The 15,787-nt window shown below is 40.0% G+C and overlaps 1 protein-coding gene across 2 annotated transcripts in view; it reads right to left on the bottom strand.

The window, feature by feature from the left end:
- Positions 1-6,001: 6,001 nt before the first annotated feature.
- RCAN3 (RCAN family member 3) overlaps positions 6,002-15,787 on the bottom strand; it is a 31,491-nt gene continuing 21,705 nt past the window's right edge. For both annotated transcript variants that reach the window (XM_072609329.1, XM_072609328.1), the window contains exons 3-5: positions 10,141-10,314; positions 8,713-8,884; positions 6,002-7,054 (exon numbers count right to left, since the gene is read on the bottom strand). In XM_072609329.1, the coding sequence (XP_072465430.1) occupies positions 6,870-7,054; positions 8,713-8,884; positions 10,141-10,314 (531 nt within the window). In that variant the 3' untranslated portion in view covers positions 6,002-6,869. The remainder of the gene's footprint in view (positions 7,055-8,712; positions 8,885-10,140; positions 10,315-15,787) is intronic.

Raw genomic sequence — 15,787 nt, 5'->3', positions numbered from 1 at the left:
TGTGTGACCACCAATAATCCACTTAACCTGAGTCTCAATTTCTTCATCTACAAAATAGGTCTAATACTATAGTGGAAACCTCATGAGGTTACTGTAAGACTTGAGACAAATATGAGTAATTTGTTGCTGCTAAGTGGTTTTCAGTCATGTCTGACTCTTTGCGACTCCATTTGGCGTTTTCTTGGCTAGAATCATTTGCCATTTCCTTCTCCAGCTCATTTTACAAATGAGGAAACCAAGGCAAAGAGGGTGGTGATTTGTCCTGGGTCACACAGCCGAGTAAGTGCCTGAGGCAGGATCTGAACTCAGGAAGATGAGTCTCATTAACTCCAGGTCTGGCACTCTGTGCTCTATGGCGCTATTAAGCTACCCTAAATATACGTAAAGAATTTTGCAAATGTAAAGGCATCACATATCCATTATCACTCATTATTTTTCTTATGTTCCTATTTATTGTGATTTGGAGCATAAAAGTAATGGTGTACCTAACCTGACTCTACATTTTAGTTGGTTCTTTCTTTTCCATTACAAATAGAATTATTATTATTTTTTTTGGTAAATCAATGAAACTGTTCCTCAAAAATTAAAGATCCCATTTTAACATGGAAAATGAAGTGAACAGAACCTTGGATTAACAGTCAGGAAATCTCTGTTCTAATTCTCTATCTGCCACTAAGCAGCTGTATGACCTTCAACAAGTGATAACATTCTGGAACTCAGTTTTCCATTTTCTAAGATACAGAGGTCAGACTACATGATTTAATCGGATAGAAATAAGCTTAGATTTGCAATTAAAAGTCTTACATTTTATCCCTAGTTTTGCTACTTACTATCCATGTAACCTTGGGAAATCATCCTACCTCCACGGGCCTCAGTTTCCCTATCTGTAAAATAAAGGGCTTGAACCAGATGATTCCTTCCAGCTCTACATTCTAAAAAGAATGGTCTAAAAAGTTCCTACCAAGATTTGTGCCTTTGGCTAATTTTCTCTTCAAGCTATAAAAACACCACCTCATTAAGTCGATAGTTCTGGAATTAAAGCGACTGGCACCATCATCATCATCATCATCAGACTCTCATTTATAATGTTTCATATACATGACTCCATTTTATCCTCAAAACAACACTAAGTGGTGGCAAAGAATTGGAAATTGAGGGGATGCCCATCCATTGGGGAATGGCTGAACAAGTTGTGGCACATGATTGTGATGCGATACTATTGTGCTACAAGAAATTATGAGCAGGCTGGTTTCAGGAAAAACCTGGAAAGATTTACATCAACAGATGCAAAGGGAAGTGAGCAGGACCAGGAGAACATCAGACACATTAACAGCAACATTGTGTGATTATTTACTGTGAATAACTTAGCTTCTCTCAGGCATATGAAGATCTATGGCAACTCTGAAGGACTTATGATGAAAGATACTGTCCAGCTCCAAAGGAAGAACTGGTAGAGCCTGAACGCAGATCAAAAACACTTTTCCCTTACCTTCATTATTTTTCTTGTGTTTGGTGGATTTTTTTGGTCTGTTTTTTTTCACAGGATGACTTACATGCAAATGTGTTTTGCATGACCACACATGCACAACCTATGTCAAACTGCTTGTTTTCTCAGTGAGGAGGGGGATGGAAGGTGAGAATTTGGAACTCAAATTTGAAAAAAATGTTAAATGTTAAAATTGTTTTTACATGTAATTGGGGAAAAAATTAAACATTACATATGCAAAAAGAGCAACACTAAGATGCAGAGAGTGTAAATATTGCTATCCCCATCTTACAGATGAGGATATGTGAACTCACAGAAGTTTACATATATGCCTAAGGCTGCAGTTGGTAGTAAATGTTAGGATCTCCGAGGAGGGGCCAAGGACCTCAGTCGCCTAGCTCAAACCTTGCCTTAAACAGGAATTTGCTTGGTAACCTCTCTGATAAGGGGTCATCCAATTGAAGACAACTGGTAAAAGTTAATTCAAGACTTCCTGGGATAGCTCACTGCATTTTTGGATAAAGCATCCTTCCCACACCCACCCTAGACTTTTATTTTTGCCTTATTCTATTACAAGTGCAGCAGGAAGTTACCCACCTTGAACTTTGGCAGAAGCCTGGAGTTAAGGCAAAGGATTGCATATCACTCTGTTTTTCTGTCTTAATTCAGTATCACCTTCATATCATTGACGACGTGAAGAAATCACCACACAAAGAACAATTCATTGTGTGATTTTTAAAAAATTAACTTTATTTCTTACAGTTCTGAAAAACAAAAATTTCTTAGCAGGAATCAGTAAGCTTCCAAAAGGATTACATTCTGCTTTTGCTACTTTTATAGAACAAGGTACATGAAAGTCCTTGCAGCACAGTATGCTCAATAGCAGCTGATAACACACACACAAGACTGACTACACTGAAGACCATCGCCTTGAGGACACTACAATGTGGACAACGTGTACAGGCATCACTGACATACAGTACAATTCCCAGGACCCAAGAGGAAAGGAGGTCAGCCTCTAAAACAGAACACAAGCTCAAAGCTGTAATCAGGGAAAACAAGGACTCAATGCATGAAATAAGGGATTGGAACAGTCACGTGGAAGGGGGTGAACTGGGAGATGGGCAAAACAGTCTAAAGAGACCTCTCTTCTTATGGTCACCATCTTAGCACAGGATAAGCAGCTGAAATGGACATCCTTTAAAAACTCTTTCTAGTTTTGGAAAACTGCAGGAAGAGTAATAGAAAACTCACGTGGCACAACAATGACCAGGTGACTGGTCTACCTCTTGTCTCATTCCCAAATCATGGTGATCAGGTAATTTAAATGAGTAAAACAGTAGGGAAGACCTCCACCATGTGAACAGGCAGGCTTCTCATCATAATGAGGAGGTACAATTGGGAAAAGACCCTCCAAGGAGTATGAGAACTCAATGGGCACATGATTCTGCTTCAAGAAGCTAGGGGTGCGTGGGGAGAAGTTAATAAGCATTTATACAGGGCCTACTGTGTGCTAAGTGCTTTACAAATATCTCATTTGATTCCAGAAGATACAGGGCCAGAAGAGCTCAAATTCTAGGGGCTTAAGACAGCAGGGGCTCAGGAAAGATTGTGGTTTTCACCATCTGAGGAAAGGTTTTCACCTCAGCAGGAAAGGTTTTCCCAATTCTGGGAGACAGTTTCGACTCTGAACAATATTGGTGCCTATTGACCTTTTTGGTCAATGAGATTACTGTTTTTTAGTTGGCTTTTACGTATGCCAGTTATAGCGAAAGGCTCCTGGGCATCTAAAAAATGTTTCCAATAAACAAAACAACGGTTTTCCTTACAAAAAGTGCCTAACTCATGTTAGAAATATTATGGCAGAAAGGGAATTATGCTATTGAGCCAGTATACCTAAACACTGCGCCAAATCTGAAAGCTTATTTTCATCCATTCAATGAATACTTCGTGAACGTTTATTATTACACAGATAATAAGCAAAATAAGCTGCCCAAATCTTGACTCTCCTTGTTATGGCCAACATAAATTTGGATTTTCAGTACTAGAAAATTAAATGTAAAATGTGCTTCCGGAAGGTGGGGTTATACAAAGCAGGAAAAGAAAAGTGATTCATAGAAGTTTAATTCATATCATACAATATAAGGTGCACACCTGGAGAAGACAGAAGCAAAGTGAACACTAGTATCAGGAGATTGTGGGAGATGTTTGAGTTCCTACTGCTTTTGCACACTGGTGACTCTCACTTTTTGACTAAAGCTACAATTTAACAAGGCCAAGGAATGCTGGGTAGACTCAGACACATACTCAGTTCCAAATGGGTTCCTGCTTTATTATCCATCATGGTTCCCTTTTAAAGTGAGGCTTGCCAATGACGGGTGAGACTGCACCTGCAAACTGTCTTCTCTCAGGGGTTGCAGAGGGAGTTCTTGGATTCTATGACAGGAGAAAGTACTCATTGTTTTCACTGTTGTTAAGTGGTCTCAAGAGCATCAGGTTTCACTTTTTCCTCTTGTGGAGCTTTACGAAGGGGAGATTTCAAGTATCCTTTGGAAATAAACTAGGTAATTTTGTGTCCTGCTTTCTGAAAATGCATCCTCAGTGCTATTCAGAGACTCTGTGGGCATGCTGCCTCCGTGGCACAAGTGGTGTGAGCCTGTCCTCAGGGAAACAAAGGCAAATCCCTGGAGGGCAAAGGGACCTGGGGCCTCTGGGCCCTGCAACACCTCAGTGCTAGCTCTTGTCCTCTTCAACTGACCCCATCACGAGCAAGTCTTTGTCAACCAGGGAGTGAACACAGGGGGCAGAAAGGGCAGCTTCCTTCTTGACCACCCTAGTTTTCGAATTCAAATCAATCACTTTCCCTGTCTCTACCTCTCTCTTCCCCTAACATAAGGCACCTTTTTCTTACCCCAAACTGTCTAAACAAGTTGCTTGCTCAAATAGAGGTTATAAGCTCCAGAGAAAAGAGTCATTAAAGTCATTCAGACTTGGGTACAAATGTTAACCAGGTTTATAACAATATAATTTCAATAGCAAAAAGGTTGCAGAAATTTGGTAAAAGAAAGTGGTGCATAGGAAAGTTCTTTATTCTTTAAGAGAGTTGAGTGAGCAGGATGCCTAATTGTCCCAAAGGCAGAAGCTACAAGGCGCATCAGGTTCCACAGTGATTCCAATAGTGAACAACTGAAAGGTGTGGGTAATTTTTACTTAAACATTCACCTGGTGAAAACTGTGCACTGGAATATTGATGTGCCATCCTCACAAAAAACACAGACCACTGGCATCAGGAGAGGCCTTAAAGAGCTTTAGTTAGACACCATTCTAGAGATGAGGAAACAGAGGCCTTGGAAGTGACATTTGTCTCAGGTGACACAATAGATCTCAGGAGCAGGGCTAGGATTCTCAGTTCAATGTCCTTTCCAAGTGTGGCCCAAGCTGACTCCATCCCTAAAAGCTTTACTGGTAGTTGTTTAAAAAGAATTTACTTTCTAAAAAGGTTTTTCAACTCATCCAACATTCTCAAAAAAAAACAAAGGGGGGAAGTGGGCAGCTGGTACTACACAGAGACTTCAAAGTGCTTCCTATCTCACTGACAGGATATATTATAACTGTCAGGTGAGGGTAGAAATGGAAGGGAAATTAAAGTAACAGATGTGATCACACAGACTGTAGCTTCTGGGACAGACCATGGCTACTTGTGAGGAGACTGAATATATTCTCGAGCAGATCTAAAACACATGTTGTCTCCTTACTTAGAGGATTCATTCTACAGTTGTAAACTGGAGCCTGCTGGGTAAGAGCAATAATGGCACAGTCCTGAATTTGGCTTTATGAAGTGACTTTGTTAAGTGGTTGCCAAATAAGCTACCAAATGCTGATTGGAATTCAAGAAGCTGCTGATTAATCACTTACTTCTATCGCATTTACATTAGAATTCAGCAATGAAAGATTCCAAAAGCAGATATGTGAATATATGTATTCGTGTGTGTGTGTGTGTGTCTGAGTATCCATGCATCTAACAGGAAATGTAATACAGATTTCAGAGAATGGAAGGACCAGGGACATTTGGAAGATTAAAAAACAAAGTATCTGCAGTGAAACATAAGCCCACAGAAATCTATCTTGCTGTCATAAGAACAGGTAATGCTCAACAACAGGTACCAGAAATATGTGGAGCCCACTGGGGGAATTTCCACAGGTGCTTTCCCTCTCAAAAGGCTCCTGTGCCCAACTGAGAAGCCATCCTGTGCTTCAGTGAATACACGCAGGTATGCTTTACCCCCGAAGCAAATGTGACGAGTCAGCCAATTTCTTTTCTCCCCACCACCGGTAGAAACAGAAAACTGAGAATGCATAGACTTATTTTCAAATCACAAACCACCTTCAGAAAATCAACCGTCTCTTCTTCTCTGGATTATGGGACAGACATAACCAAATGCACATAATAAAATGAACAATCTCAAAGACTAGTGGTTAATACAACAGTAGAGAAGTTAACAGACTAACACCGAATGGCTGAAAACATGTTTTTACTCTAGACAGGAATACAGTTAGTTGCAAATGGCAATCTATGATTAGCCATCTGACACCACAGTCAATCATGCCTACTGGCAAGGTGTCCCGCAGGGAGCTAGCCTCTAAGAGGGCGTAGGCATCAGGGAGGGGGTTCTGTATATCTCTTCCCTCCAGACTTTCTGTTAAGGGTAGAGGACTACAATATGCACATGGAGAGATGCCAAAGTTTTCATCAATCAAGGTGAATTTGGCATTTCTTTCCAAAAAGTTGAAGAAAAAAATACTTTGAAATGGGCCGATTCATTTTCTATTAATTCTCCTAGACATTGGATTTCTAGCCGTGCAAAAATGTTAGTATATACTGAACAGCATTAACATTTGATCAATATATTATTAGTTAGAAGCTAGTATACCAGTACAAAAATACCCACGCTGAACTGTTAAACTAGAGACTAGATTTTTAAATCCATAAAATGGTACTGTACTGGGTGAATATAGTTCCAGTTTTTGGTACCCCATGCTACATGATATTAGAGAAGTTAACATTGCTGGGAAAAAAAAAACCAACTTCCTAATTTTCCACTATTAAAATATGTGAGAGATGCTACGTTGGGGGCAGTACTATTCTTTAAATTAAAGTGCTGTTTAGAAGATCATCTAAAATTCTGAACATGAAAGACAATCACTAGTAAAATCTGCTGTTACCCTGTACTAGTATAACGTACATGACTTTCAGAACAGCACAGGACTGCTGAACATGGCATTTCCATCCCCCTGGCACTCTTACTGACCCAGGCCAGCAGCAGGGGGCAGAAATGTACGCTTCGTGACCACGACCACTGGGTCACTGCTGGTGCTGCTGCCTTCACAGTGTACAGCCAAAAGCGGGGGGTTCATTTCGTATCGTCGCAGGTGCTTCGGGACGCCTGGTCGGGGCAATTTTCTGTTTGGGAATTTTCATTTCTTCTTCCTCCTCAGTCTCACTTTCACAGACGTGAACAACCACGCTTGGGGTAGACTCAGTCCCTGCGTGAAGCTCGTATTTCTCTCCTATAGGAGGAACAAAAGTCAAGAATAGGATGACAGGTTCCTTGAAGACAAAACACTGAGCTATTTCACAAAATATGCTGAACGGAGGGGCATGGATGAAAATGGTGGAGCGAGTGGCATCTGTGTACCTGAAGCTGCCCAAGCTTTGCCCCTCTGACCAGGAAGATGCTCAGGAATCTCGGTAACCTTATGAGAAGATGCTGAATTTTAGAATTTAGCCAAATTCTCAGTTTTCCAGGGCCATCATTCTATGTGGGAGGTCCTGGCCCTTTAAACAGAGCAGCCTGGTGCTCCAAGGGGCAAAAAAAGGAGTCTTTGTGTAAAGAAAAGAATTAAACCCTTTGGTAAAGAATGCCTCTTTCAAAGGTGAACTGTTTGGTGCTTGGAAAGAGGAGGCTTAATAAAAACAACTACAATCTGTTTGTGAAACAGTCTGATCACAAAAGAGAGAAATGAAGGCTGGCATTTCTCTTAGAGGACGCAAAGTGAGGCTTCTTTTATATATGAACAATCTGATTGTTTGAAGAGGTTTTTAAATAAAAACTGGAAAAATATGAATATAAAGGGACCCAGACTGTTAAACTGGACCTTTCTGCATTGGTAAAGGGTTCCATAATACACATAAAAATATTTGTAGCTGCACTTTGGGGAGTAGAGAAGAAGGAACTAAAGCAGATGCCCACTGAACATGGCTAGATAAGCCGTGGTATAGGAATGCAAAACCACAAATACGCTGACTACAGAGAAGCACACAAAGCCACACACAAACTGATGCAATATGAAGTCAGAGGAGCTAAGAACACAAAATACACATGACTCCAAAGACGCAAAGAGAAAGAACCACCCAAAACCAAAGGAAAATGAATGTTGCAGAACTACCAAGGATAAACTCGGCCCCAAAGAAGAGCTCTAAGGGGATGCTCATTCATTCCTTTGCAGGGTAGAGGGAAACACTGCCAATGTCAGCTTTTGGATGCATGATTCACTGAGTTGATTTTTTTTCTCTTCTTTCCCTTGTTAGGTTTTTTTTTTAATTTTAATTTTTTTTTTTTTTATGAGGGATAACCCTCTGGGAGGAAAGATATAGAAAGAAATTTAGGGTAAAAAAAACTAAAATATGTAAATAAAAATTAATTTTTTTTTCAAAAAAAAAAATTGAGTCTCTGAAGACTACAGAATGGTTAAAGCTTCAGGCATTAGGATCTCCCAGTTCATTTACATGTAACTGTTTTGAAGCCCTGGGCTAGTGAGGAGGTAGAGACCAGTTTGAGCTCAGTGTTCCCTGTACCTGACAAACAGATAAGAAAACTGAGCTCCCCAATGTTGTGACTTGCCCAAGGTCACACAGTTTGTAAGTGTCAAGTGTCTGAAGCTGGAGTTGAACTCAGGTCCTCCTGACTCCAAGAAAAGTGCCTCTATCCACTGTGCCACCACCTACTTCAATTCAGATCTTATATGGCATTTCTGTTCTTGTGAAGGGAGGACAGAGGAGCTAAAGGAAAAGACAAGGAAGATCGACAGAAGGTGGACTAGACATTATAAGAAACAGTGGCTTCCATGGCTACCTCATGCTACACATAGCCTACATGCTGGGCATGGTCCTTAGTACAACACCTATAAAAAATCTCCCCAAACCCATGCCAGACTAAGCTCCTTACCGGGACCCAGTTTGGAAACGGCACAAAGTAAGTCGTAGTTTATGACAGGCATCGCATCTTCACCCTGCTTCCAACCCACGGGAGGAGAGGCTGGCGGGGAGATCAGGAACTGTTTGACGGGCTGTGGGGGGAGCAGATACGCTTTGTCTCTGGGTTCACTAGACATCTGGACCTGAACAAAGAGAGGTCATTAAGAGAGAGACAACAAAGAATGATCTGGTTTCTCAGGGTTTCTATCAATAATGCCCAACCAGGACATGAAATCCCCACATCATGAATATAAGGAAAATGTAAAACTCTCTACTACAGTACTGAAATCATACTAAAGGTTACCCATAAGCACATAAGGCAATGGGGCCTTCACCTTCCTCTTAGAGACGGCTGGACAAAAAGAATGTACATCAGTCTATTTCATTAGGTCCTCTGCTCAGGAGGATGGGAATCAAAGAGAGTCTCAGTGGAATAAATAGCATTCTAATCACATAGAAAAAAATTTCTAACATGTGAAAAGAAAGAATTTTAAATACACTCAGATCATGGAAGAGGAAAGGAAAAGAGATCCAGAGTTCATTATCAACCAGTTCCTCCTACCTGATTTCAGCTAAAAGATAAAGGGTACCAATAAAGAGACTGGGACACTGCATCCAGCCAATTTTGAATTAGCTACAGGTGCACTTGCCTCAGAAATGTTTAAATTCTAAATTGCGTTGAAGCACAGAAAAGGCCTTAGGGGGCATCTCCACAAATCCCCTTCTATTACAGCTGAGGCAAAAGACTTGTCCAAGGTCAGTGAATGGCAGAAAGGGGGTTTGAGCTCCTGTCTTCTGGTTCCCAGACAGACACACTGGTGGAAGGGACTCAGATCGACCAGTCCATCTTTGTGCACAGAGGAGATGAGACCCAGAGAGATGGTGTGTTCAAGGTCACACAGCTAGTCAGCAGCAGAGCTGGGAACACCCCTGACCTCCATACTCCTCATCTGGTGCTCTTTCGTCAGGCCACATATCTGGAGTTAAGATGGACCACAAAAAGCCAGAGTCTGCACCTTGCCCCCCCAATATTTTACAGGTGAGGAAACTCAGAAAGATTAAAGGACTTTGCCTAAAGATACATAATTGACTTTAGGCAGCTACTGGTACAGTGAACAGTTGCTGGGTCTGGAGTCAGAAAGACCAGAATTCAAATCTAGCCTCAGACACTTATCACCAAGTGACTTAACCGCTCTCTGCCTCATTTTCCTCATCTGCAAAATGGGGATAAGAACAGTACCTATCTTCAAGGGTTGTTGTGAGGATCAAATGGAATAATAACTGTAAAATATTTAGCAAGAGCTACATACATGCTTGCTCCCTCCACCCAGAAGGTATCTTTTACAAACCAGAGAAAAGGACAAGTTTACAGGAGAATGCGATCTGCACCCGGAAATACCTGTGCAAAATAGAGTTTCAGTTTCTTCCCATCGAAGTCTGTCTCATGAAGCTCTATTCGGGCTCTTGCTGCTGCTTCAGGTTTGCTGAAGTTTATTCTGACTCTTCTAAAGCTTTTAAATAACTGGAACGTAACTTGGTCATCATAGATTGTAAAAAGTGCTTCAAATCTCTCCTAAAAAAAAAGAAAAACCATATTTAATGGAAAGAATTTTCACTCACCAGAAATAGAGTAATGGCATACAAAGTCTATCATAAATAATTTTATACTAAAAGATAATTAAACTATTTACATGGATATCATTTTCACTCTCACAATTGACACCCTTTTCTCCAGATCCATGGGATTCCCTAGGTTGCTAATTTGTCGAGTTTCTCCATTTTACAGTCTCTCATTTTACAGATTATGCCTTGGCGAGCCACCTTATTTGCCATTAAAATTGGTACTGAATATACTGGTTTCTAAGTTCCACCAGAGCAGCAGTTGTATCTTATTTAATCTCTCTAATGTACCTCAGTACCCAGGACAGTGTTTAACACCCAATGGAGACCTGAAGAACTGGCCAAGTGAATGGTCCACTCAAGTCCCTAGCAACTTAGCGCCTTCCTCAAAGCCACCCACTCCTTTACCTAAGACATATCCCCTACAGAAGACGGGCATAACCTAAGCCCCGTGTGATTATGGTATGAGTATCTCAGATGAATCACACCAGGTTATTTAGTAAAATCTGATTTTCTATAAAATGTGAGAATTAGATACTTTCCATTGAGTAAAAAGAGCTACGATATCTGGATCAAGCTTGACAACGAAATTTGCTAGAATTTCTCCTCATTAATGAAACAGAATATAGAAAAGTTCCATTTTAATTACATTTCCTTACCAGTTACCTTCAATATTTTCTCTCAGAAATAGGTTTAAGTATTGCATAAAAATGGAATTTTATTGTATGTACTCAGCAATTTTATAGATGTAAACAGAGCAAATTTTCAACACTGAGGAAAAATCCTTTCCTCTCAGTTTGTATTTTCCCATTTGATATTTTCTCCAGTCTCCAGAAAAGTCTGAGTACAAATGTCTACTCCTCAATCACTTAAACAAGTACATCATAAAAAAATTTAATTTCAAAAAGGAAATGCTATTAGCCTCAAAACTAAATCAGACTCACATCACCACAAACAGATCAAGAAGCAACCAGCTTCATGCTGTTCAGTTCTGTAATTCACAGATAAATGAATGAGAACATTTTCACAATTTGGAAATTGGCATATGAAAAAGAATTCAGTGACTAAAAATGCTAATATGCTAAAAAACTAACAATCATCGTTTGTGCACCTTTTCTTTCCTCATCATCATTAATATCATCCCCCAAATAAGCAAAATTTATCTTTCTTCTTTAGAAAATACTAAGCTGTGACTGTGAAATATCAAGTCAAAACTTAATTGATGTCTTATTTTAGAAGCATTTTAAGAGCTCTAAGTTAGAATCGAAATGCCTATGAGAGGTAGGAAATATCCACACTGGACAGATTGGAAAAGGAGTCAAGGAAGAATCTCACAGGATGTTCAAATAATGCAGAGCTTTGTTTAGTTTTTACTATAACAAGAAGAATTTGCATTTGTCTATAGTACTTCAGTTTGCAAAATCTCACAATAACATACAATATGTGTTCATCACAACAATCCTGGGAGAGAGATACTCTTACTATACTCATTTTACAGTGGAGAAAACTGAGGCAAACAGAGGCTAAGGGACTTGTCCAGGGTCACTCAGCTAGGCAGTTTCTGAGTGTCTGAGGCTGAACTGAACTTGGGAATTCTTGACTCCAGGTCCTGTATATATGCTCTGTCCACTGAGCTATCTCTATATAGCCAGGTGCAAACCCAGTCTTTGTATTCTTATTTCCCTACCACAGAGAGGCATCATGATATGGTGGATGGAGACTCAGCTTCAAAGTCAGGAAGTTCAAGGTTCCAGTCCAGCTTCCGAAACCCCACCCAGGGGAGACACTCTGGGGCAATGGACTCTCCAGGAGACCTGATGACTTGCACTGGAGGAGTTATCTATGCCAATGAATTCACAGTCTGAAGCCCTCTTTCTCCCCATAATGGTGACTTTTCTATGGTGACAAAATAGAATAACATATCGATTGATTCTGTAAGACCTGTTTCTCATTAGTTACATTCTCCCTTTGCATCTCCTCATGCCAGAAACACACTGCAGCACGGGGTTAACATGAAGGTGCCAGCAGAATTGCATGATTCTCCTCCTGTGATCCTATGGGAAATTCACATGCCGCACTGACTGATCAAGAAGGAGCTCGGCAGCCAGTTCCTCTTGCTCCTTCTCCTTCTCCAAATAGGAAGCTACAAGCACAACAGCTAAAAGTGCTTGGACCTCACGGGTGGCCTCATCTGACTTCATCCTCATCTGTCTCCCTCTCCCCGCTGTGATAAGCTATCCTTAAAGAGCATCTGTGTACAACTGTATATAGTATTGTTGTTTTTCGTTGTGTCCGACACTTGGGGTTTTCCTGGCCAAGATACTGGAGTAGTCTGTCATTTCCTTCTTCAGTTCATTTCACAGATGAAGAACTGAGGCAAATGGGTTTAAGTGACCAGCCCAGGGTCACACAATGAACCCAGGACATCTTCCTAACTCCAGGTACAGGTCTCTGTCTATGGCGCTGCCTGGCTGCCTTGTATAGAATATATCCAATCCAAATATAAAAATATTTAGACAAATCAGTTTTGCCATATAATTTCTTATCAGAAACTTGTCAGGAATTTCCTAATTTAATATACATGCCTTAAGATACTCCTAAAATACAGGCTGACATGTCAGGCAACTGAAAACTACTGTTAAAATTTTTTAAATGAAGTTTGGGGAGTATAAAATAATGGGACCCAAAAAAATTTGCTTTGCAAAAATTTATACCATTTTAGAAATATTTTTAAGCTCACTTATGTTCATGTTACTCTTACCTAAATCATTTTTGTTAGGCTACTTACAACTAAAGGCCATTAGTTTTCAGCTACAGTAACTGTAGTTTTCAGCTACAGTAACTTCCTAATTAATTGAGAAAGCCTAACCTCCACTAATCTGAACTGAATGAAGCATGGTGGAGAGGCCTTGGAGATACTTGGAAGAGCTGGCATACAGTTGTGTGTGTGTGTGTGTGTGTGTGTGTGTGTGTGTGTGTGTGTGTGTGCGTGCACATGTGTATGCCATCCCATAGGAAGAGCCTACATCTTGCCCTTATCTGCTCTTAATTAACCAACACGTTTCACCAGCTTGATGATCTGGTTTCCCAGAGTCAATGACCAGAAGGAAGATGAGGCATGAAGATCACAATGAGCACCGTAATAAAGGAAACAGAAAAGAACCTGCAGAGACAGGGCTGGGTCATACTGACATAAGAAATATCCACTAGGATGATGGTGCTGCATCATCAGGGAAAGGCTACCCTGTGCTCAACAATGTCCGTCAGAGAAAGAGGAGGAGTACTGAAAACATTCTGGAGAAATCTTTCTATCCCAAATGGTTCAAATGAACATGCTCTGGTTTTTGAAAGGACAAGCTTCAGTTCTCAGGAAACCTCATTTGTGAAAGGTCCTTAAACAGCCATCCATACCCTTGTGGCTTCACCACTGGTTGTCTTTATTCTCTACAGGAGCCTGTACCTTTGCAGGATGGATGGCCAAGAAATGTCCCAGAAATGATCTGGCACATAACAAATGGTGACATTCCAATACTCATCTGAATTATATTAACTTGCTAATATTAAGATCACAGATAAATGAAAGTCATTGAAATTAAAGTCATCAAACTATTTTTAGAATTTCAGTCACTTCAATTGAGCAGGTCTTTCCTTAAGTTTCTGCTAACCCCTATATTAAAATGCTACATTAGTCAGGGAAACTGATCAATTTTATAACATACTTGCTGTACAAAGTAAAACAAAACACAATATTCTATTGCCTATGGCTCAGCAGTAATTATTTTTAAAAAAGACAGCAAAGAAACATGTAACCAGCATAAAACTACCATTAAAAAAAAGACAGTAAGTTAGACAGGCAACAGATACATATGACATGACATGACATCATATTCCTACTTGGCCTCTTGTGTTCTCTGCCAATAACCTCTGAATAGGAGATTCAAATGTAGGATTAGTTATGGACAGCACAGTATGTTTTATGTAGGGCTGGAGAACCTGCGGCCTTGAGGCCACATGTGGCCTTCTAGGTCCTTGGGTGCAGTCTTTTGACTCAGTCCAAGTTTTACAGAACAAATCCTTTTATTAAGGAGATTTGCATATATATAAAATTATATATGTATAATGTGAATTACATTTAGAGCAACTGAGATCTTAAGGCATGTGTAGTAAATTAAGCAATTTTTGGCATAAAATGGAAAGCAGTAAGAAAAAAAAGACTTTTGGTGAATATTCTCAAAGATTTCCTTCCCTCATCTTTCCTGCTCATTATTTTGTTGCTGCAAGTTCAGGTGAGAAGGTATGACCTTAGATCACAGATCTAAGTCTAAAAAGAGTATCTGCTTCTTAGAAAAACCTGGTAACAGCAATAATAACTGATATTTATACTGCAATTCTAAGTTTACCTGACACTTTGCAAATATGCTCTCATTTGACTCTTAAAACCCCTGGAAGAAGGAGCTACAAATACTATCACGGAGTCATATGACATGAGCATTTTACTTATAGGACTTTACCTACCCAGAGAAAGGAATGAAAGAAGGAGGGAAAGAAGGAAAGAAGGAAGGAAGGAGGAAGGAGAGAAAGACACAGAGACAAAGATGGAAACAGAAAAATAAAAAATTACTTATGGTAAATGAATATGCCCCTAAGGGATGAAAGACAGAAAAGTCCTACGTGAACTAAAATCTTGATTGCAACACTTTTTGTGGTGGCAAAGAACCAGAGAGGTGGTAGATAACCATTAATTGGGTAATGACCACATAGTTGGCAGGGCACAGATGTAACAACATTACCTGCCCGATGAGAAATGACACATGGAAAATTCAGAGAAACTGATGGGAAGGTACATCGGTAAACAGCCCTGGATCTGGAATCAAGGGACTTCAGTTTAAATAACAGCTTAGTTATTTACCTGAGCGTATCGCTGTGGTTCTTCCCCTCTCTTGACTTATTTCCTCCTGCAAAATGAGGGCCTGAATGGCCACTCAGTCCCTTCAAAATCTAAATTTAACAACTCAAGAGTTATATGAAGTGATATAGAATGAAATAAACAGTCAATAAAACAATCTAAGTCATGGCTAGAACAATGCAAATGAAAAGAATAACAGCAAAAACTGAAACCAAATGCTCTGCAATTAAAATGACCAAAAATTGTTGGGAAAACTGGAAAACAGTATGGCAGAAACTAGGCATAGACCAACACTTGGGTCAATTGGGTCATTGCCACAGGCAGTAAGAGGCTGAGCTGCCATTCTTCATTAGCAGTCCTTGAAATAGCTAGTACAAAAACTATTTCCATTTTTCAGATGAAGGTCCAGTCATTCAATGTTTCTGGGTTTCAGTTTCCTATTTGTAAATGGTGCTGGTGGGAAGGACTAAGGTTCCTTCTCAGTTCTGAATCTCAGATCCTATGATTCTAAAATCCCTTC

Source organism: Notamacropus eugenii, chromosome 5 (assembly GCF_028372415.1).
Source record: "Notamacropus eugenii isolate mMacEug1 chromosome 5, mMacEug1.pri_v2, whole genome shotgun sequence".
NCBI classification, from domain to species: domain Eukaryota; kingdom Metazoa; phylum Chordata; class Mammalia; order Diprotodontia; family Macropodidae; genus Notamacropus; species Notamacropus eugenii.
Note: the sequence above shows the minus strand (reverse complement) of the source record. Positions and strands in the feature narration are given on the sequence as shown.